The following is a 24140-nucleotide window of genomic DNA, read 5'->3' on the forward strand; positions in this document are numbered from 1 at the left end:
GCATATATCCTGAGAAAACCATAATTCAAAAAGACACATGCACCCCAATGTTCATTGCAGCACTATTTACAATAGCCAGGTCATGGAAGCAACCCAAATGCCCATCGACAGACAAATGGATAAAGAAGTTGTGGTACATATATACAATGGAATATTACTCAGCCATAAAAAGGAACAAAACTGGGTCATTTGTTGAGATGTGGATGGATCTAGAGACTGTCATACAGAGTGAAGTAAGTCAGAAAGAGAAAAATAATTATCGTATATTAACACATGTATGTGGAACCTATAAAAATGGTACAGATGAACCGGTTTGCAGGCCAGAAGTTGATACACAGATGTAGAGAACAAATGCATGGACACCAAGGGGTGAAAGCCGCGGTGGGGGGGGATGGTGATGTGATGAATTGGGCGATTGGGATTGACATGTATACACTGATGTGTACAAAACTGATGACTAATAAGAACCTGCTCTATAAAAAAATTTTAAAAAAAGAAAGAAATGATATTCATCTATTCATATACAATGCAAACACCCCCCCCCCAAAAAAAAACTTGGCAAGTATTCAATTTACCCAGGGACCAAATTTAGAAAACTAAAATTAACAGTTAAGGGAGAGCATATCTACTTTCTATTTTCCACACCTTGAGGAGCCTATTCATATCAGCCTCCATATTGGAAATAGTCATTTTCTGCATGATGATGTCTGTGACCCTGCGTTCAAGAAGCTGCCACTTCATGCGAGCTGTCTTAGAAGTAAACACTCGGCCTGTCAATCCTTTCCTCAGATATTTTTTTCTAGAATCATATAAAAGCAGACAAACATAGTTACTTATTTGCTTATAATGAACTGTTTTTCATTTAAGTTCAACATTCAGTAATGCAAAGATTATGTCAGGAGGAACAGAAGAATCATGTTGACCTGGTTCCATTTGTCGTGGGTGTTGGTAAGGCCTGGACTCTTGCCACAGGAATTCTCATTTTCTGCTGGGCTCCAGCCCTTGATGCATCTGTTTCTATGGTGGTTGCACTGGAACCTGTGTCCTGAACAGGGGTATCAGATGAGCTCAGCTTCCGAGTGACTTTCCCAGCCACTTTATCTGACATGGGTCTTACTTGCCGACGAAGAGCTGTAACCTGAAATAGAAACAGAGATTGACTCATGCTCTTAGTCTATAGAAATACATCATTTATCTCAAAGCCAGAATGTTTCCTCCAAATGGTCAACTTGCCTCTTCTGTTTTGCGACGAAGAACCACTTCTTGGTTTCTTTTTTGGGCTTCTAGAAGTCTAAGTTGATGCTATAAAATAATATTGAATAAGTTAAAATAGGAAACTGAGAGATATAATACTTCCTACTCCTGCATTAACATGTTTCCCCATTCCACTGGGAACTGTAAGGGTTCTTAGCAGCATCTGAGCTAACACTCAGCTTGCATCCATTACTACAGATATAGATATTTTATTCCAATAAACACAAAGGCATACTTATATAGCCATTTCTCTCTGAAAATAAAAACTTATCTCTGTGACACATACTTTTATTTAGCAAACACTTATATAGGGCTTACTATATACAAATACTTTTCTAAACGTTTTACAAATATTGTCTCATTTCATTTTTGCAGGACATTTTGTTTTGGTTGCTGGCTAAGGCATGATTAGGAAAAAACACAGCTTAGAATATTTTCAATATTCTAAGAGGCATCTTACAATATATACAGTAGTTATAAACTATTTTAAACATAGGGAGAATATATATTAATTGTATTAGCACTTTATAGTAACTTTGGAAATGTTATTTCCAAATAACATTGGAAATAAATGTTTTATTGTTGGACAATAAAACAAACTGGCTACCAATTTGTTTTTTAGGTAGTCTATATGATGAAGACAATTAATTATTAATTATTTTAAGCCACTTTCTAGGGATATAATTTAGGAAATAATCTTGATCACAATAGTCTTGATCACAGATAGCCTTGATCACAAATGTCACTTCTAGGGCTTTAATTCTGTGATGTAACAAATAACTCTCCATGTTCTGTATCCCAAATTCAAACAGATGATACATCTCAAGTTTATACACATTCTTATGTTATCAGATGGGAATTCTTTGAGAAAAGGAAGCTATCTTATCACTGACATATCTTAATTGCCTACACAATAATAGACATAGAAGCAAAGTTAATAAACCTTTTTCTAAATGAATGAACTATCAAAAACTAAAATTAACCTATAGTTTTAAGCTTCTTACTACATTTAATTTCTTCATATTAAAAATCAAATCTCAAGCTCATTCATTTTTTTTTGTATGATGTACAAACATATTTGGTTCTCTAAGTGTTCAAAGTTGAATATTACAAGAAACAATATAAACAGGAGTTGAATATGCACACAAAGCAACAAATTAAAGGGAGGAGAACATCTGAAATGGTAGCTTTGTATGTGATTAGCCAGCCTCTGATCTTTATAATAGAATAGAGACATCATATGTTGTGGATAAGATTCAAAAGTTCAATCCCAGGAGTTAATTGTTCAATATTAATCTCTCTATAAATCATATGAATTAGTAATAAAGAAATAGGTAGCATACATTGTAAGGAAATTATTCCTGTTATCCAAAAGTTTTCATTAAAAACAAAATAAATAGCCCAAAAGTCAAAACAACCTAAATGCCAGCCAATCGAGGAATGGATTAGCAAAATGTGCTCTATACATACAGCCATAAAAAGGAATGAACTACTGATACATGCTATAACATGGATGAACCTTGAAAACATGCTAAAATGAAAGAAGCCAGACACAAAAGGCTACATATTGTATGATCCATTTTTATAAAATGTCTAGAATAAGCAAATCCATAGACAGAAAGTAGATTAGGAGGCAGGGAGGAATGGAGAGTGATTGTTAATGGGTATGGGGTTTCTTTTTGGAGTGATGAAAATGTTCTGGAATTAGAGTGGTGATTGTTGCACAAATTTGTGAATATACTAAAATCTTGAATTGTATAGTTTAAAACAGTGAACTTTATGGCATATAAATTTTGTTTTTTTAAAAAAGCAGAAAAAAAAGACTAGACAATATGTTAAAATGTACTTCTACTCGATTCCAGTAGGAATGTATTGGTATAAACAAGATCTAAAATGCCCAGGAATTGAAAGTGATAAAATAGACTGATTACTAAAATACATTAATATCCTGGGAAAATAAATAAATAAATACAGTGATAAATATGGGAGTCATCTGGCTAAAATATCTACTTTTCTATCTCATTGCTCACTATTCTCTATCCCCTTAATTTCCCCTTTACCCCCCAAAGTAGATTTCTATTTTCTAAAATATCCTGTATGTTTATGTTTTCTTCAGGGCGAATTTAGAAAAAGTTGGTGAGAAAAAAAGAACAAGGGCTGAAACCTAACTGATATTGTGGAAAGGAAGGTGATGACTTCTTTTTTTTAAGAAAAAAATGTCATAAGAAATAACTATATTGCCAAAACTTTGGAAAGAAAAAAATCCAATCAACTATAACCTATAACCCTAATACAACCACATTTAGCATATTGATATGTATCCTTCAAATTTTTCCCTCATTGTAAACAAGCATGCATATATAAAATGTTACTTTACACATAATGTGAAATCATAGTCATTTTTCATTTTACTATGCAGTTTCCAAATCCTAATTTTTAATGAATGAATAACCACCTTTTAAATGGGATGAACCATAATTTATTTAACTGTTACCCCTACTGACACACATCTTAGTTGATTTTACAGTTTTCATTACTGCAAATAACCTTAAAGTGAAGATTTTAACACACTGTAATTTGTCTTAGTTTAAATTATTTACTTAGTCTGAGCTCATGGAAGCAGAATTCTTGGGTCAAAGAATATGAAAATTTTTATAGCCCTTAGTAAAGCCTCTTCTAGTGAAGCCTGGTTATTATTCCAGGAACATTTATAAAAATCTCTAGTGGAAGCTGTCTTTGGAACCATCTTAAAATTACTATCTTATATAATACTGCAACTACTTCCTTGGTCTCCCTAGAAATAACCAGTCATTATTTGTCATTTTCTTCCATCTGATCATCTAGGAAATAAGCCTCCAATAAAATTTATAATAATATTATAGTGTTTTTTCATAAACGTTTATATGGAATTACTATAATCCACATACTATAATAAATGCCAAATTATAAAATGCTTATTTATTGTCCTTAACTGTATTTAATAAAGTTATCAAAAAATTTCTTTCATTTATTGAACAATCTTGTTGATGTACAATGTTCTTACATAACTGAGAAAGTCCACTCACATCTCTTTTACGTTGATCCTTTTTCAATTGAGCAATCTCTCTGTTTCTTCTAGACTCTGTCAATCTGGCTTTTTCTTGTTCTTCTTTCATTTGTTTCATTAAGCGAACCTAAAATATTAGGTAAATACATCTATTGTGATTACCCTATCACAATATTCATTAAATAAATCACATGTATGGAAAAATGTTCTTAGGATTCTGAATAGTTAACAAGAAAAAAATGTGGAGTTTTGCTACACATTAAATGGTCAATTCTTATTTTTGTAAGATTAATATATTTATATTTCTAACATATTTCTAACATACTTCTATCAAATTGCTTAGTGTTCCATGCTTTTTATATTCAACGTCCAGCTGTTCTATAACTTGAATGATTTTTTGGTATCTAACTTATTATCAGTAGCTGTGTGACCTTGAACAAGTTACTTAACAACTCTAGACTTTGGTTTTCTCATCTATAAAATGGAGGTAATAGTTCTATGGGATTGGATTCCTCTGAGAATTCAATGAGTTAATACCTGCACTGTGCTTATAACAGTGCCTGGCACATAGTAAGCACCTAGTTATTTTAGCTATTTTTGCTGTCATCAGCAACTACACAACATAATAATCTACTTCTTAAATCATTTCCACATTTCCTATTTTAAGGAAACAACATTGATTTTCATGCCAAAAGTTAAGAATAATCCGTTCCACCACAAAAACAATAACAGATTAGAATTCACATACTCTTTCTGGTCAAGGGAAGAAAACTTGTACTTTTCTATTCATGGGAATGACAACCACCAAATTCAAGATAGTGGTTACCTCTCAGGGAAAAGAGAATATGATCAGGAAGAGATATATTGGAAGCTTTGTGCATATCAGCAATGTTTAATACCTTAAACTAGACAGTGGATATATTGTTCATTATGTTATTATCTGTGCTTTCTTGCATGTTTGAAATATTTTATATTTTTGTTAAGTTTGTATAAGAGTTTTGTTTTGTTTTGTTTTGTTTTTAAAGTCAGAGAAGGCTTGCTGACCACAGGATTTTCAGCTACTCCAAAGAAAGACTTTGACTATAGATGACTTAACTGCCAAAAGGAAGTGCATCATTTCTAAGACTGGGTTACCTTTTATTGAATACAGGAAGAACCACAATAATTTTTTTTTGGTCCCAAAAGACACAAGCATCACCGACATCTACCGTTAATGGAAAATATAATCAATACCTTTGTTTTTTTCATTTCCATCACATCCTGCTGTAATTTCTTCAATTGCTTTTCATATTGGGACTGATTTTTAAGCAACCTTGCATGCTCTTTTTGAGCTGTCTGAAGTCTCTGCAGTTCTTTATTCATGGCTTGCAGTTTCTTTTCATATTCAGACCTAACTTTTTTTGCTTTTTCTTCTGAGTAAGATTCCACTGAGCCTAAATGACCAAACAATATTTGTATTTGTTTGTGTGAGACACAGATTTTTATTTCACAGATTTACAACTCATGACCTTAGATAAGAACTACCTCCTAAATACAAACCTCAGGAGGCCAGGATGCCTTTCAATCACTCTGCCTTTTAATATCTACTCTTATTTAACAATTATTGAAGTTTTCAGCTTTTTAATTTAAAAAAAGTTCCCAGCATAAATCAAGGCATTAAAACAATTAGCCACAACTTTGGAAAAAAATTAAATAGCCTAGACAGGTACCAGCATGAAAAAACAAAATAAACAGTAATATTTAACATAATGGGACAAATTAACATTTAATGTGACTTCTAATATAATTTTTTCTTGTAAAGGAAGACAGGATAAAAATCTATTTTGACAATTTAGTTTGAACTTTAATTTGAATTAAATATAATTCTTACCTAAGTTTTGAAGCACCTGGTCTCTTTCAAGCTGAGTGTCCCGAATTTTATGTTGCAGCATCATTAGCTTCTCTTCATACTGCTTTTTCAGCGTCTGCAGTCTTTTCTGGCTGTTTTCTAGTTCATCAATCAGCTTTTGCTTGATTGCAATTTCACAAGTAATGTTTGCTAAGTCTGCCTGATAATTGGCTATTATAAAAGAGGAAAATAAAAATTCTGGGAGAGGCTATAATAAGAGCATGACAACCATCGTCTGTATCCAAGTATTCACTTGGCAGCTGTAAGGAAAATATCCTGAATATACCAAAAATTAAAAAAGGTCAAAAAGATACAGAGTGTTCACTTTGGTCAAGGACAAGAGATACCATTTGCAGCAAATAAGAATGGAAGTTACACAATGACTAAATCCAATAAGAGAAGAACATGAGCCTTGGAGGGCATATATAGGCCAGCAATTATAAAAGGTGCTTTCATCAAGGATGAAATGGAGAATGTTAAGAGTTTTCTGCCATGTTTTAAACAAGTGCCCAAAATAAATTTTTGTCCTTGTACCAAGGACAAGTACCTTTTTCATCTGATTCGGAATCTGACTCATCAGAGCTTTCACCCCCTTCAACGTCATCTTCTTCCTCCTCCTCTTCCTCTTCCTCATCTTCATGATCACTCACTTCTTGACTTTCTTCCTAAAATGTCATTTGTGTCTATTAATAGCACAATATTGGCAAAGCAAACTGATTACCTCATTAAGAGAAACTGTGTGACAGAATTAGAACAAAAATTTTTACACTTTGTGTGGAAATACAAAAGACCCCGAATAGCAAAAGCAATCTTGAGAAAGAAGAACGGAGCTGGAGGAATCAGGCTCCTGAACTTCAGACTACACCGCAAAGCTACAGTCATCAAAACAGTATGGTACTGGCACAAAAACAAAAATATAGATCAGTGGAACAGGATAGAAAGTCCAGAAATAAACCCACACACCTATGGCCACCTAATCTATGACAAAGGAGGCAAGAATATACGATGGCGAAAAGACAATCTCTTCAATAAATGGTGCTGGGAAAACTGGACAGCTACATGTAAAAGAATGAAATTAGAACACTCCCTAACACCATACACAAAAATAAACTCAAAATAGATTAAAGACCTAAATGTAAGGCCAGGTACTATAAAACTCTTAGCCAAAAATATAGGCAGAACACTCTTTGACATAAATCACAGCAAGCTCGTTTTTGATCTACCGCCTAGGGTAATGAAAATAAAAACAAATATAAACAAACTTAAAAGCTTTTGCACGGCAAAGGAAACCATAAACAAAACAAAAAGACAACCCTCAGAATGGAAGAAAATATTTGCAAATGAAGCAACTGACAAGGGATTAATCTCCAAAATATACAAAGAGCTCATGCAGCTAAATATCAAAAAAAACAAACAATCCAATCAAAAAATGGGTGGAAGACCTAAACAGACATTTCACCAAAGAAGACATACAGATGGCAAACAAACACATGAAAAGATGCTCAACGTCATTAATTATTAGAGAAAAGCAAGTCACCTCCCACTGGTCAGAGTGGCCATCATCAAAAAATCTACAAACAATAAATGCTGGAGAGGGTGTGGAGAAAAGGGAACCCTCCTACACTGCTGGTGGGAATGTAAATTGATACAGCCACTATGGAGAACACTATGGAGGTTCCTTAAAAAACTAAAACTAAAGCTACCACATGACCCAGCAATCCCACTCCTAGGCATCTTTCCGAAGAAGACCATAATTCGAAAGGATGCATGCACCCCGATTTTCATTGCAGTGCTATTTACAATAGCCAGGACATGGAAGCAACCTAAATGTCCATCAACAGTGGATAAAGAAGATGTGGCACATATATACAATGGAATATTACTCAGCCATAAAAAGGAATGAAATTCTGCCATTTTCAGAGATATGGATGGACCTAGAGATTGTCATATAGAGTGAAGTAAGTCAGAAACAGAAAAACAAATATCATATAATATCGCTTATATGTGGAATCTAGAAATATGGTGCAGATGAACTTATTTGCAAAGGAGAAATAGTCACAGATGTAGAGAACAAACTTACGGTTACCAAGGAGGAAAGGGGGGAGGTGGGACGAACTGGGAGATTGGGATTGACATATATACACTTATGTATAAAATAGATAACTAGTGAGAACCTACTGTATAGCACAGGGAACTCTACTCAATGATCTGTGCTGACCTAAATGGGAAGGAAATCTAAAAAAGAGTGGATGTATATATATACATATAACTGATTCACTTTGCTGTACAGCAGAAACTAACGCAACATTGTAAAGCAACTATACTCATTTAAAAAATAAACAATAAAAAACAAACAAAAAAACAAAATCAGAGTTAGAATTTTTCTTCCTCCCTCAATATTATGAAGTGTGCCTAGCCATATGACTTAATTTTGCCCCAGCTTCTATTATGGTGCTTTATATTTAATATGCACAATATAGTCTCAATGAATAAATGCAAAAAAAAAGAGAGAGACTGTGAGTATAAAGTACAAGAGCACAAAAGTTTCACTTTTCATAAGTTAAAAATATCAATCCACAATTTTAAGGTTATTTTACAATAATTCTGTCTTAAATCAAAGAGTACTTCATCTCTCTTAGTATTCTATCACCCCATACACAATGCTTTCACAGTGCACAAGACTGTGAGTTGCTAATATTTAATAGCTCACATTTCTGAAGAAAAGAAGTCCTCAAGGACACAATTTAAAATGGATGTATGATAACCGAATCTCTTTTCTACGTATAAGTTAGTACAGTTATCAGCAACCAAGAACAACCTAATCCAGGGACTAAAACTTACAAGTTTATTCTCTCATACTTACAACTTCTAATTCATTGCTTTCTCTTTCTGAAATACCCTTTTCTTCTTTCTTCTCTTGGTCAGTGTCTGTATTATCCTCTTTACCAGCCACACTAAAAAAAAAAAGAAGGAAAAGTGTATGATGTTAAAGTAGAGAGGAAAATTGTTCACTTTTTTTCTCCCAGATTTTTAAAAACCATCATTATTTTTTAAAACAAACTAGAAGAGTTCATCATTTAACTTAGCAAAGTTATCATGTCTGATGCTTCAGAGGAAAATTGAAACTGCCATTCAACTCATAGTACAGTGATTTATATCAATGGAGAAAATCTTATTTTCTAGAAACACTGAGGAATAGATTATACCCTGGAGCATGACACCTGATGAGACAGCTAAGAACTAGTCACCATAACATTCAATCAACTAGAATGTAGGCAAATTAAATTCAATGGAAATAAAAAATATTTTTGTTTTCTCATCTAAATATATAAATTTTTCTCATCTTAATACAAAGATATAGAAACTGCATTTTTTATTAAAGTCCTAATACATTTAAGAATAAATTTAAAGATCAGAATACATCTGCCCACAGTAAGTTTGTCTATACCGGCTGCATCCATCACATTGTTCAGTCTCCCCTGGTAATAGAATAGTACAGGTTCTTTCCTCCTAGGTCGTACCTGTAGCACAGGGCTATTTCTCATAATGTTCTCAAAGAAATGGGTCTCTGCACATCAGAACGGTCTGAAGTTCTGCCTGACCCCTGATTGAATAGGAAATTCCAGGATCTGCCACAAGATTCACCATACAAATAAAAGCTTCCTCTTCAGGTATCAGTAGAGCAGCCCTAACTATTGATATATACTAATGTCACATAATGTTATAGCTAAACTAATTACTTCAGCCCTAGTGGCCATGAGAAAAAGAAGACTCTATAGTGAGCAAAGTTTTTACATAGTTAAATCACTCTGACCCTTCAGGGTTTAGCAACCACCATCAATTATGCACAGAAGTTACACTTCCACTCATTAGACTCCTACATTTTATCAAGCTAAATAATATTAAGAAAGTGAACTTTAAATGAATCTACATATGAAAATTTTCTTCTTGTGCTATAGTTAACTTTTTAAATCATTAAGAATAAGAAGAATACTTGAATAAAGCAATATTCTCCAAATAAAATTCTTCTAGAAAGAGCTTAAAATTTTTATCAGAATAACTTTATAACAGCTATCATTTCTTTCAGATATTCTGCTACATTAAATAATTGCCCTAATACATGGACTTATTTTTAGCTTCTAGTTTAAAAAATTAATCTCATTTAGGCACTGGTATTATTATTAAACTCTAATGTTTAACTCTAGGTTCCAATTCTCAAAGACATTTGTGAACTCAGAACAAGATGAACACAAATATTTTTCCTTTGTAAGCACTTTTCAGAGTTCTTAATTTATGTTTATTTAGGTAATTATTTCTGTAATTTCTGTCTTCCCCATTAGACTGTAAGCCTCATGAGGGAAGGGATCATGTCTGTTTGGCTCAGCATTACATGCCCAGTACCCAAGGGATGTGCATAATAAATGTGCATGAAGTATTTGTTAAATATATTAATCTCTATGATTGTGCATGAGCACCTCTGTTTGGAACCTCTGCCTATGTGTCTCACACACTAATTATGTTGGAGTAGAATAGTACAAATTGAAAGATGCATAAAGATGCATGGAAGACAGCATATCTCTAGAGTGAGAAGAAACTACCAGTAGGAATATCAATAAAATCCTCTTAACTGGAGAGGAATCAAGTAAACTATAACAAGGTTCCGTGAGTTTGTTAAATCACTTGTTAGAGAAAAATGTTGAATATACTGAATGCCTATCTAACATCACTTGTATTATAATAGGACTGTTCATTTTCCATCATCACACATTTCAAGATGAAAATCTAGAAAGAAACTCCCCCTTCATCCAATCATCTGATTTAAAGGCCAGCACCATGTACTCAAGTAGTGCTATACTTGAGATAGGCCTAAGGCTTAAGACTAAGAAAGGAGCATGTGTTAGGAAAGATATCTCCCATCAGCATTTCTTATCCCCTCCCCTATGTAGTCTCCCTTCCTCACCTGCAACTCTGCAGCATACAATTTTTGTTATTGTCAGTTCCTTCATTACTTCAAGCTCCAATACAAATTCATTTTTATTCAGGTTTATAGCCATACAACCACCTTGTTTCAAATACCTGACCTAACACACCCTCCTACACCCTCCAAGTCACCAGAATCCAGCTTAACAAATGTTATTTTCACTTATATATGAAGTTAACTCATGTATTATAGGCTGTTTGTGCCAATTCTGATGCAGAAAAATCAGCAGTTGTTAACTTTATATTATTAACTTACCTTTATAAATCACGTAAGGCTTAAGCTTTTAAAGTACACAATTTGATACTTTATGATTATAGTACAGCAAATATTCAAGTTTTCTTCAATAAAGTGGGGAAATTTTATATCTAAAATAACTATCTAAGCAGCAATGAAAAATACGTAAGTTGGCACTTTACATAGAATCAGAATCTTGGAGCTGGAAGGAACACTAGTGATCAAGTAATTTAAACCCTTCGACACTTGACAACCAATGTCAACATTTTTGTTGACAACCAAAAAAGAAACTGTGGCCTGGTGAAGCTTATCAACTCCAGGGGACTTAAAACCAGGTGTCATGACTCCAAAGCCAGTATTCTGGAATATTGCCTCAAAGTTCAGTTCACAGACAGAGAAGCATCAGCATCACCCAGGAGCTTGTCAGATATGTAGAATCTCAGGCTCCATGTAAGTCCTACTGAGTGAGAATTTTCATTTTATCAGCACCCCAGGTTATCTATCTGCACATTCATGTTTAAGAAGCCCTGTCCTAGAACACCAAACAACTCTGCTTTTGTTATCTATTAGGCATCATATAAAAATTGGAGGCAAATGCTATTCATTAAGTATATTTAAAGGACTTAACTATTTTAAGGTGGGAAAATGTTTCCATTACACTACTTTAACTATGCATCTTATTTTAACCTTTCAAAATAGAAAATTTTTCACATTTTAATGCTCTAATTTAACTCCAATGATAAACATAATGTCCTAAATATAAACTAATTAGGTGAGTCCTAAGATGACCTACAGATAGAATTATATTTTAATTATAGAATTATATTTTAATTTAACTATATAATTAAAATATAATCCTAGAATAAATTATAGAAACCTTAGAATACTATGTAATATGTAGGATATAATTGTGGAATGTAAATTATTAAATAACTTAAAGAAAATATAATTTGTGGTTTCAGCTATTTAAAGTAAGAGATTAGTTTAACTAATTGTTGCACAGTAAAAGTTTTCAAAAGGCTTATTTTTAGTAAGAAATAAAATTATAATGTGATGCTTCTAAAATAGTTAATATTATTCTGAAACCAGTTTATTTTCTTAATCATTTTGATGCTGTAATCATGAGATGGTTAGAAAAATCGATAAAGAGAAGTTCTAATAAGAAGTAAAATACTACTTGATATTGGTTAAATAATCATAATACTGAACGAATAAAATGCAAATTTTTATTATATTGGGAGTTCACAAGCAGTGCTTCTAAATTTTGCTCAAATTTCAAATGGAAAAAAAAGAGAAGATCCTGTTTTTGATGTTGACTTCAGATACATTTTAAAAGCAAAACTTGTTTTTCTAATTCAACCTTAAATATGCCTTATAAATCTGTAGTAAGGCCACAGTTTCCTTTTACTTTGTTGCCATTTTAATGTTGTTTTCCCAACAAAGATTACACAAAATAAGGAAGAGATGAGAATGAGCCCACCCATGACTTAGCATGTGCTGCAACAAAATGCGAATTCCCACCGAATTAATAATTCCCTGTCTGTTTACAAGTTTCCGAAAGGTATATTCTGAAAGTCAAAGGGTGGGGTTCTTGAGCCATTTTTAGCCATCAAAATTATGATAATCTATTCTAAATCCACATGAAATTCCTGAATTTTAATTCATATAACCACTGGCTTTTATTCTCAATAAGTATTTTTTTATATTTTCAGTGTTTTTGTTAATTTTATAAAATCATCATTATTTTTAGGAGCACCAAGCTAATCTAGTCTGAAACAATCTATAATTCTACAGCATATATCCTTTTGAATGGCAACTAAGTATTTAAATGACATTTTAATAAAAAACCTGGGAAATATTCCAACCTTCTTTCTTCTCGATTGCTTTCCTCAAGTTTCTGTAGCCTTCAAAATCACGAGGCACAGTATTGGAAGGCCAAGCCAATGAAGGACAAACCAGACAGTAAAAAGCGAAAGTGATAAGAAGGTAAAAATGATACATGAGCTTGAAGACTTTAAAATAAATTTTAAAAGATATCATCAAAGGACAATACACAGTAAAAAGGCAATACATTTTGTATGAATAAAAAGTAAGAAAAACAAGCAGCATTACATCTAAGAAGAGTATATATAGACTATCAGTTGAAATTATTCAGCAGTAAAATGTACAGTCTCAATTTATAAAGTTGATAAACAGTAAGAGTATTTGGATGCCATTGCTTTTTTTAACCTGAAATGGATCAATTTTCTCAGCTTCCAAAAAAAAAAGCCTACTTCCAATGATATCCTCTCTTCCTTGTAAACCTTTACAAAAGACCTTTTCATGGCATCATTAAAAGAGCTACAAAAAGTAATGCCTTTATACCATAATATGAAAATACCATTAATACTACATACTAGGATACTAATTTTTAAACTTGTTTTCTATTTCAATATACTACATGTGAACATCACTAAATCTAAAAAAAATTATATTTCAAAATTATACATGAAATGGTATTATGGTCAAATGAATATGATTGTTATGATATCAGTGGAAAACTGTAATTTTATTAACTGAAAATTAATATCACTGTACCAATTACTAGACTACCAAAAGGATATTTATAAGGCAAAGGTGGCAATAAAATGGGAAATGTAGTGCTTTCCATTAGTAAGATTATTTTTCAACCAGCAAAGTATGAGAAAAACTATAAATATGTATTTAAAAGCTTTAACATTTAAAGAATATTCAACACACAGAATTGGGAATCTTTACTCAATGGAATGTACTGAATACCAGTATCTCTCATGTAGACAAAAAGATAGATGTGCTAGGCTCTGATTAAGCATATAGCAATCTTGATATAGTACACTTCTGCCTGGATTCCAAAAAATATATATATTTTTTCAGAATCATTAGTATTTTAAAGTGAAGAGACTGAGTCTTAGTTATGAATTATTTCATCAAGGCAGTTCTCGTTTTAATTTTATAACATGATTTTTATTTGCTGGCCTGTGATTGTTTTTCACAATCAACTTTTATACTGCTATTGCAAGAAGAGACTAGCAATCTTTCTGAGAAAAAAATTCTGCAGAGTGATATTCACCAGAGATCAAAATGTCCAGTATAATGGCTAGAAAAGGGTAAGAAAAGCCATCGCCTAAGAAATCTCTGTGTTTCTAGAGTTTCAACCTGACACCACTAAATACAAATATAATGCAGTCTGATGAATGAGTGAATTTTTTATAATGCAAGTCATTTAAAGCTAGATATCCAAAAATATGGGGATTAATGTATGAATGGTAAATTTTCTTTATCCATATACACCAAGAAAAGTAAAAAAAAAAAAAAAAAGTCTAATCTAGGCTTATACTGATGATAATGAGCTATAATGACTCAAAGGATATGGTTCCCTGGCAAAAAACCCAAATTTTCTATTTTCAACATGAAGAAATTTTGTTTACCTTACACTAGAGAGCTATATTAAAACATATGGATAATGTGAGCTAATAAGTAGATAAACTTTAGGTGCCTTCCCAATTGTCTCTTTAAAAAAAACACTGCAATCAATAGTTCCAAATGACAGTAGAGGGGCAGAGATATAAACTAATAATCTGATATTTCTCCATAATTTAAAGGAGTTCAGTCTTTATTTCATTTAGTTCCATTTATAATACCTCTTCCATAGTTAAATGGGGGGGGATGACAAATCTTGCTAACCATTCTAACATTTGTGTAACTAAAAAAAATAGGCAATGTAGTCTATTCGATTATTCTTCCTTATTTTCTTACTACCTACACTTTTGGATTGTTTTACAGCTCAACAGAAAATAAGCACAGAAAGGAAGAAGAGCCAACCTTTAAACCACACATCTTAGCAATTGGTTGTAGTTTAGATAAAGACTTTGACAAGAGGGTGAAAATTTCATGTAAAACAGGACTTATGGCATCCTCCTTGAACACAAATGAAGCTTCTGACATAAACATGATACAGTTGCCACTACACCAACCAACACTTAGTGTCAGAGGCCCTGTAGTCACTACAACCAAAGGCTAACAGCACAAAACAAAGTAAATTAAAAGACATGGAGCTTCTAAAGAATTTGTGGATTCAATGGGAGAAACAGAAGTAGCTATGAGAACTGGGACAGCTGACCAAAGCTGAACCCAAAGGCCAAAGAACCTAGTGGCAAGACGGGAATAAAGACACAGACCTACTAGAGAATGGACTTGAGGATATGGGGAGGGGGAGGGGTAAGATGTGATAGGGTGAGAGAGTGGCATGGACATATATACACTACCAAATGTAAAATAGATAGCTAGTGGGAAGCAGCCGCATAGCACAGGGATATCAGCTCGGTGCTTTGTGACCACCTAGAGGGGTGGGATAGGGAGGGTGGGAGGGAGGGAGATGGAAGAGGGAAGAGATATGGGAACATATGTATATGTATAACTGATTCACTGTGTTATAAAGCAGAAACTAACACACCATTGTAAAGCAATTATACTCCAATAAAGATGTTTTAAAAAAAAAAAAAAAGGGTAACAAAAATCTTCCCTACACTATTTAATTTTTTTTCTTCATGAGGTTGCTGCCCAAATTTTCAATAGTTGGATTAATGCTTCCTCTTTCAAAATTACAAATATCCCTAGAGGAATTTTATTAGTTATAAGTCATTTCCACTGGAATGAGTTCCTTTCTTTAGTCAGATGGCTTTGTTTCCAACTTTGAATTTAAGGAGATGAGAGAAGAAAGTAGATGATTTTGAAACTGGGAGTACTTCGGGCTAGGGAAGAATTACATGAGAACTGACCTCATAAGGGAGGAACGGATCAAGGTAGCATGGGGACACAGAAGGTCAGTAGGTAGGAATAAGAGAGAATGGCTAAGGCAGAAATTCATATTTTCCCCCAAAGGTTGGTCTACATTCATGGAAGGGAAATGAAGTTCCTTTCCCCTATTTTCCTTTTCCTATTCCCTTTTGAATTGCTCTTACCACACTATAGAATGAGTAAATATCATTTCATGTGAGTGAGTTGGGAAACCTGGACATTATGTATTTGTAACACTTTCTAGAGAAAAATTAGTTCCAAGTTCCAAACAATTTTAAATTGAACTTACTTACTATATATGCAAGGTTGAGGTAGAACCAAATTTTGCAATGTTCTCTTTGATAAATAAAATAAGTAAATATGAGGCATGTAATACAACTTAACCAGAATCAATACATCCAAACAGAAGCTACTGCCTCCATAGAGTTCCTGTAGAAGACTAATCACTAACTTCAGTAAAGCTGCTGTCATTCTAAACACTTTATTATGTTTTGTTTCAACAAAAACTCTTTATTATTTTTTGTTTCAACTGTAGCAAATCCTTTGGCTAAAATGAGAGCTTACCAATATTTTTTAAAAAGAAATTTACATTACATACAGTTAAAAGTTATTGGTGATAAATGAAATGCTTTATCAAGCTGAGTAAGATAGTACTATTTATCAGTCAAAAACCTTACAACCCTGCATTGTCACAGAAATAACCTGCATCAGAGGTATAAATTTAGGGTACCTATGATCACTATAAAAACGTCCAAAGAGCCTAGGTTTCTATTGGGATCCCTACCTGTTTTTTATTATTCATACCCAACAGGTGATTATGGTAACATCTCTAAATTTACCTCAAAAGGAAAGAGCAGAATTAGCTCATGACCTTGTGAAATATACCCTTGTTTATCCTTACTTATTATTCATGAACACAAACCACCTACACCTTTAAAAACAAGTCATACCATTTCACATTTTGACCAACTACACAACTGAATTTTACAAATAAATGATAAGTCATGTGCAGAAGTCTCATTTTCATTTCCACAGTATGTTGGGTCAAACCAGTTTTGATAATTCTGTGAACACTGTTACAGTTTTAATTGTCCTGCATAAGAACTAATCATTATATATTTCTTAATGCTGCCATAATCAGCCATCCATGAGCAACATCTTTTAAGACATTAGTATCTTAAGAATGCAATTTCAATTGCAGTGTCTCCTAACCCATAGATGTGCAACTCCTTGTTTTAATTATTCTAATCAGTCCTTTTTAACTCAAGGACAAACAGCAGAATTAATTTGGAGAGTTTAAACCTCTAATAGCTTTGGTCAACTGACTATTCAAAGAAGAAATGCCTGGTTGTCAAAATAAATTTCTAAATAAACTAAGCAAAGCAGCAGCTAGACTAAATGTCAGTAGTAATTCTAAAAAGTGCACCTCCATAACAAGCTATTTGACAAATAAGATATCTTTTCCCCCTTTGGAATATCTAGCCAAAAATGCTTAAAATTAATTTGACTGGTATGTTCAAAATATATTCTACGTAAGTAATTTGACTGCACCATGGAATCAATATGTAACCATGTAAACAATTTATGAGGTTTTAACCACTCACAGATTACAAGTGGTCATATTTTAATTTTCCTCCTCTTCTTTGCATCCAGTTGATTTCAGAGGGAGATATTACCAGGATGCAAGGAAAAGGAAGCCTAGAACAGCGGTGAAAAGCTGAGTAACTCCTTGTTGGAAGAGTCAGAAAGCCTGAAATAACATAAATAACTTTCACATAATCAAATTAGAGCCCGCAGAAAATACTTAAGAGACCAAATGATATTAAATGACAGTCTGATGAATTAGTTTAGCCTTTAGTTAAACTAATCTAGACAGGAAGCAGAATATATCAATGAGACTATTTAATTGTATTAGAAAATGGAAAAAAATGAAAATATTGAGTAATGGTAGAACTAGCTTTGCAGAAAAGATGAATGGAATGCAAAAGCAGCTGTTTGAAAAAATAATAAAATAATTTCTAATAGTAATTTTACCTTGTCATAGTCTAAATAAAATTCACTACCATATTATTATAAATAATTTTTTTACATACAAGTAGAGATAAATCTTTAAAAGTATATAATTATAATTGTCACCTATGTTAAATGACATTTCATTTATTAATATACTTATGAGGCTATGTATACTCATTGCAATTGCAAATTAAAATATCCTGAAAAGTAATTAGCAGTATAGCAGTGATTTTATAGCACTACCTTTTTTTCTTCTTCTTTTCTTTCCTTTTCAGCTTTTCTAAATCCTTCTTAGCTAGATCTATAATCTCAATGGTCTCTTTGTCTGAGGATAGTATAGTAGGAGAGAAAGCTGATGATCCACTGAAGTATGGCGATCTTGCTGTGGCTCTTGTCAAGTTTTTTCGAAGGTTCTCATTCACTGCTTCACTTTCTAATAATTTTGCCCTAGTGAATAAAAATATATTTAAGTTGGAAACATTTTATTATTGTGGTAAATAATACTTAACATAAAATTTACCTCCCTAACCATCTCTAAGTGTACAGTTCTAGAGCATAAAGTACACCCACACTGTTGTGCAACCATTGCCACCATCTACCTTCAGAACTTTTTCATCTTCCCCAATTGAAACTCTGTACCCATTAAACACTAACTCCATTCCCCTCTCCTCCCAGTCCCTAGCAACCACCATTCTACCTTCCATCTCTGCAAACTTGACAACTCTAAGAATAAACAGGGAACATTTTAAATGAGTTGTTTTGCAAGCTAAAAAGTTTCCCAAAATGTATTTCAACATTGCTACAAAGTACGGCTTTTTTAACAAATGTGTTCACAAACATTAGTGTTTAAGATATTTTTAAAATTTCCTGATTAAATAATTGTAAATTTGAAGTAACACTCTTAGTGCTCAAAAGTGCCAGTGATAATTATATTACTTGCGTTCTGGTCAATAGGCACTAGTTATCCTTGCTCTGTAAACTCATCTTTGAAACTTAAAATGTGCAAGCAACATGGTTCCCTTCCTTCCCATTCCTCATTCATCATGCTATAATAACATTTCCAAATCTTTGTAAGGAATAGTTAGTCAAACTTGCCCCTAACTTGCTGAAAGATATCTGGCTCCTGAATATGGCATGGGAAAAGATGAAATCTCCAAGGAAACCTGAGTTTCATAATTAAAAACATTCTTTTGTTTGCTCAAGCGGTCCTCATAATGACAGGAAAATAATGTATGTGCTGTCAGTAATAACACTGAATGATAAGATCCTAAAAGAGCCTGGATTCTTGAGACTACAAGGGATTCAGAGAGTCCTCTAGGCCAGTTCCTTTAGTCCATTTGATTTAAACCATAAAGAACACAATTATCTACTTCAGTATAATAAATTTCCCAGGTCAATTTGGCACAAGGGTGATTGAGACAGGGTTATAAGGAGAAAATACTACCTACTGTCTCTGTCTCAAAACTATATTACTAAGCACTTTTGCCATATGTTCAAATGTTTCAGAGGAAGGTGCTAGATTATTTGCAACTACTGAGCTCTAGAAGGCACAGTCAGCTCTGTGTTTTTTCACTGCCTACTAAAATTATTCATGACACTGTTGAAATCAACTAGAGACAGAATATACACAAATCAGTGAATATATGTTACAAATAAGTGTCTTATATATTCTTTAATGAAATTGTTTTACTTTATATTTGGTGTTGCAACAGTTACAATGTTTTAAAATGGTTAAATAGCTGTGTACAAACTTTTAAGTTAAATGATTTCAAAATTATTTTAAAGAAAATTCTGAATATAATGCTGTCATTTTTTAATAAGAGGGCAACCTAAGTATAAAAACTCAGCTTAATGATAAAAACTCAAAGTCAAAATTTACACTTTTCTATATTTTCAATATCTAGCACAAAGCCTGGGTACATAATAATGAATGTTAATAATGAATGAAGGGGACTTCCCTGGTGGCACAGTGGTTAGGAATCTGCCTGCCAATGCAGGGGACACGGGTTTGATCCCTGGTCTGGGAAGATCCCACATGCTGCGGAGCAACTAAGCCCATGAGCCACAACTACGGAGCCTGAGCTCTAGAGCCCACACACCACAACTACCGAGGCTGCATGCCACAACTACTGAAGCCCACGTGCCTAGAGCCCGTGCTCCACAGCAAGAGAAGCCACTGCAATGAGAAGCCCGCGCACTGCAATGAAGAGTAGCCCCGCTCGCCACAACTAGAGAAAGCACGTGCGCAGCGACAAAAACCCAACACAGCCAAAAATACAAATAATAAATAAATTAATTAAATTTTTTAAAAAGACCCTTTTAAAAAAAATGAATGAAAATATAAATTAGCTATCAATTAATGACCTGTTTTTAATTGGCTCATTTATATAATAATCAGACAATTTGTGTTTGATTATTACCTGATTTTAAAAGTCTGCATTTGGTAAGGGCATATTTTTAATGCTTCTTCTGTCCTGGTGCTAATAAAGGCTGAAACCTTTAGGGCTCACCTCCAACTCCACCAACCCCACACTACATTAGTAGGTCCTGCTTTTTGTATGGGCTGTAGAGATAACATCTCTCTCTTTGCCTCTCCTTCTCTTCCTACTCACCCAACCACACACTTGTTGCTGTCTGCATTTCATTTAATAGGAGACCAAGCAGTGAGGCATGAGGGGAAGTACACAGACTTCCTTGGGAAGGAATAAACTGAGGTTTGCATCTCAGCTTTTTCACTTACTGAATCTCATCTCAGCTTTTTCACTCACAGAATCTCTAAATCCTCCATTAAAAGGAGATGAAAATATATACTTCCCTAGGATGGTTATGAGGATGATGATACAATGAATTTAAAACTCACCTGACTAATAATGTTTTAAACAAATAATAACTATTCTTATCAAAAAGTTGGAAACAATATAATTATCTAACGGTAGGGGATTAGATAAATAAATCAGTTACAATCCATGAGACAGTACTCATGGAGCCATGCAAAAACCATGTTAGAAAAATATTTAATAACATTGAAATATGATCCTAATATCTTGTCACATTTCAAAGAATAGATAGCAAAGCAATACACACACCCTGATACAAATTTTGCTAAAGTATGTGTTGAAAAATTATTGAAGAGATACACCAAAATGTTAACATCAGTTCTTGGAATGGTGAGAATATGGATGATTTTAACTTTTTAAAAACTTTCCTATATTTTCAGAAATTTCTACAAAAATTTTAAACTCCAGAAAACTAAGATTAATTAGTGACTATTATCATTTCACAACAAATAATGTGATGTGTAAATTTATTAAAAGGTAATGAGTATTATTTTATAATTAAAATGATAAGACTTAAAATATAAACATTCCCATGTAGCAATACATTTACATAATTTACATTAAGTTTAAGTAGCTGTGAATGAATGTCTTCCTAAGAGAAAGTATTGATTAAAATATGGATTGGAGTAGAATTTGGTAGATGAAACAGAATATGAGAACTTGGACCTAAATAATAATATGTTAGACCGTTACAGTATTTTTCAATTTAATAATTTTTACATCCTGTTGTTTTATTTGAGCCCCATAATAACTCTTTGAGACTAGCAGGTATTACCTCATTCTTACAGATAAACACTAAAGATCAAAGATGTTAGGTAATTTGCCCAAGGTCATATACTTAATAAAGAGAAGCTTAAAAATTTCAATGCAGGTAATTCAATTTAAATTCAAAGCTCATTTATGTTTATCCCATATGTAAATTATTTTTACATTATAAATTACAATCCTGAGATCCGAGAAGACTACACTTTATGAGTGGGACAAACTGAATAAAAGAGCCATCAAACAAAAGTTGGGAAAGTAGAAAAAGCTATTAACCTATACCACGAAAGATTTGATCACTGACTGAACTCAAGGCCTAAGAGTCATCATTGTTCTCTAGATGGCTTAAAGAATAGTCTTAACTCAAGAACTTGAAGAAGAAAGATATTAGATGCTCCTTTTAGCTACTAGAAGGAATGGAAATGATTCAGTCAGTTTTCTAGGAAATAATGACACTAGTCAAGCCATTCATCAAATAGCGAGATCAAGCTTAGATATGGTCTTAGAATAACATGATGGAAGAGAGGAAATCAAGCCCAAGAACCAGAGTATGGAATCAGCCTTAACAATTGACCAGTGCCAAGAAAATAAAAAAAGATAAAAAGAAGCAGACTAGGAGGAGGAAAAGAATCTTTAGGAACTAAAAGACAGAGATATTAGTTTTGTCTGAAGGAATGGTAAAGATGGGGTCTACAGAGTCAGGAAACAACACTGGAGACTGGTCAGAGGACAAGTTTTTGGCAGTAGGCAGGAAAGAGCACTGCCAACACAAGATGGAAACTACAAGTCCAGTTTGGCAGCTGACCAGAACTACAACCTAAGGTCCCAAAGGTCTCCATCAAAAAGGTAAAGTTTGGAAATATATAAACAGAATAGAAGTAATAGTTATTTGAGTAACTTCATCTATTGCTACATCAGATGTTTTCTCACTGGTTTTTACTTTTTGAAGCTTTTAAGGGACCTGGTGTGCCTTACGGAGGCAGAAACAGTACAAACACTACTGATCTCTGTTTAAGAATCTTCAGAATAGCCAGAGGAAGAGAGAGGGAAATAGAACACAAATACAAGACAGAGAATTGTTAGGGTAGCTGTGAAAGATAATCTCTCACTTGGTTATTTTCTGCAAATGGATAGCAGAAGTGAGATCTGAGCTATTTAGATGCTCCCAATGGAGCTGACTGTAGTTTTACTTCAAGAGAAAGCAGCTCAGCCATCAGGGCAAACCATGGAACCTGAAAATATTATAGAAATGATTAGTGTCCCTGATCTACTTTCTGACCCCTATTCTCCCAGTCTGTGCTCAGTGGTCCCTGATCTACTTTCTGACCCCTATTCTCCCAGTCTGTGCTCAGTGGTCCCCCCCACATTCCCACACCAGGCATGGGTGTTCTATTTACTGATTTCTGTCATTCCATTTACTACATGTGACTATTTATGTAAGTTGACCCACCTAGACTGTGAACTCCTTGTTTATGTCTTACTTGTTCAGTCCATGGCATGATGCTTGGCATACAGTGAGTATTTGCAATATGTGTGTGAAATGTGGGTGATGAATGAGCCTTTGTACGTACCAGAGAGGCAGGCAAATTGGTAGGGATGCAATGACTCACACATATAGAATAGCTGAAGAAATATAAGGGAACAGGAGTAATGGGAGATTTTAAAAATTAGAGATGACTTATTGATGTTGACCATTCCCAAATGGTGGGTGAAGAGGCACAGGGAGGTAACTTCATCGACATCAATTATGCCTGTTGTTATATGAGGTTAGGTAAGCTTCCAATTAAGGGTATAACAACAAGAGCAGGAGGATAAACCAGGAAGATAATGTGGGAAGAGGAAAGTAGTTTGTGACATTATGTTCCCATATGTTCTGTTATAGGCAAGTACCTATTCCCCTAAAGTTAACCTGACCAAAGGGCTGAAATATCACTGTGAATAGTTACTACAATATAAGCCCAACAAATAGCAATAATACTTCACTGCAAAACCCAAACTACATGCATTATATATTACAGAACGTGAACTGTACCTGAGATCTTCAATTTCTTTAATATAATTGTGAATCATATTACTAATCTCTTCATTCCCTTCACCTGCAAGATAAAATAAGGAAAGGGGGAGAGGGATAAATTAGGAGATTGGGATTGACACACACACACTACTATATATAAAAATAGGTAACTAATAAGAACCTACTGTATAGCACAGGGAACTCTACTCAATACTCTGTAATGACCTATATGGGAAAAGAACCTAAAAAAGAGTTAATATATGTATATGTATAACTGATTCACTTTGCTGTACAGC

General features: G+C 33.5%; 1 protein-coding gene across 4 annotated transcripts in view; it reads right to left on the reverse strand.

The window, feature by feature from the left end:
- The window catches only part of KIF21A (kinesin family member 21A), a 174196-nt gene that overhangs the window by 40138 nt on the left and 109918 nt on the right, over window positions 1–24140 (reverse strand). For all 4 annotated transcript variants that reach the window (XM_068560569.1, XM_068560570.1, XM_068560567.1 and 1 more), the window contains exons 10-19: window positions 23863–23926; window positions 18475–18678; window positions 9052–9142; window positions 6736–6853; window positions 6171–6359; window positions 5534–5733; window positions 4320–4427; window positions 1234–1302; window positions 924–1138; window positions 646–799 (exon numbers count right to left, since the gene is read on the reverse strand). In XM_068560569.1, coding sequence (XP_068416670.1) covers window positions 646–799; window positions 924–1138; window positions 1234–1302; window positions 4320–4427; window positions 5534–5733; window positions 6171–6359; window positions 6736–6853; window positions 9052–9142; window positions 18475–18678; window positions 23863–23926 — 1412 coding nt within the window. The remainder of the gene's footprint in view (window positions 1–645; window positions 800–923; window positions 1139–1233; window positions 1303–4319; window positions 4428–5533; window positions 5734–6170; window positions 6360–6735; window positions 6854–9051; window positions 9143–18474; window positions 18679–23862; window positions 23927–24140) is intronic.

Source organism: Eschrichtius robustus, chromosome 13, assembly GCF_028021215.1.
Source record: "Eschrichtius robustus isolate mEscRob2 chromosome 13, mEscRob2.pri, whole genome shotgun sequence".
Lineage (NCBI taxonomy): Eukaryota > Metazoa > Chordata > Mammalia > Artiodactyla > Eschrichtiidae > Eschrichtius > Eschrichtius robustus.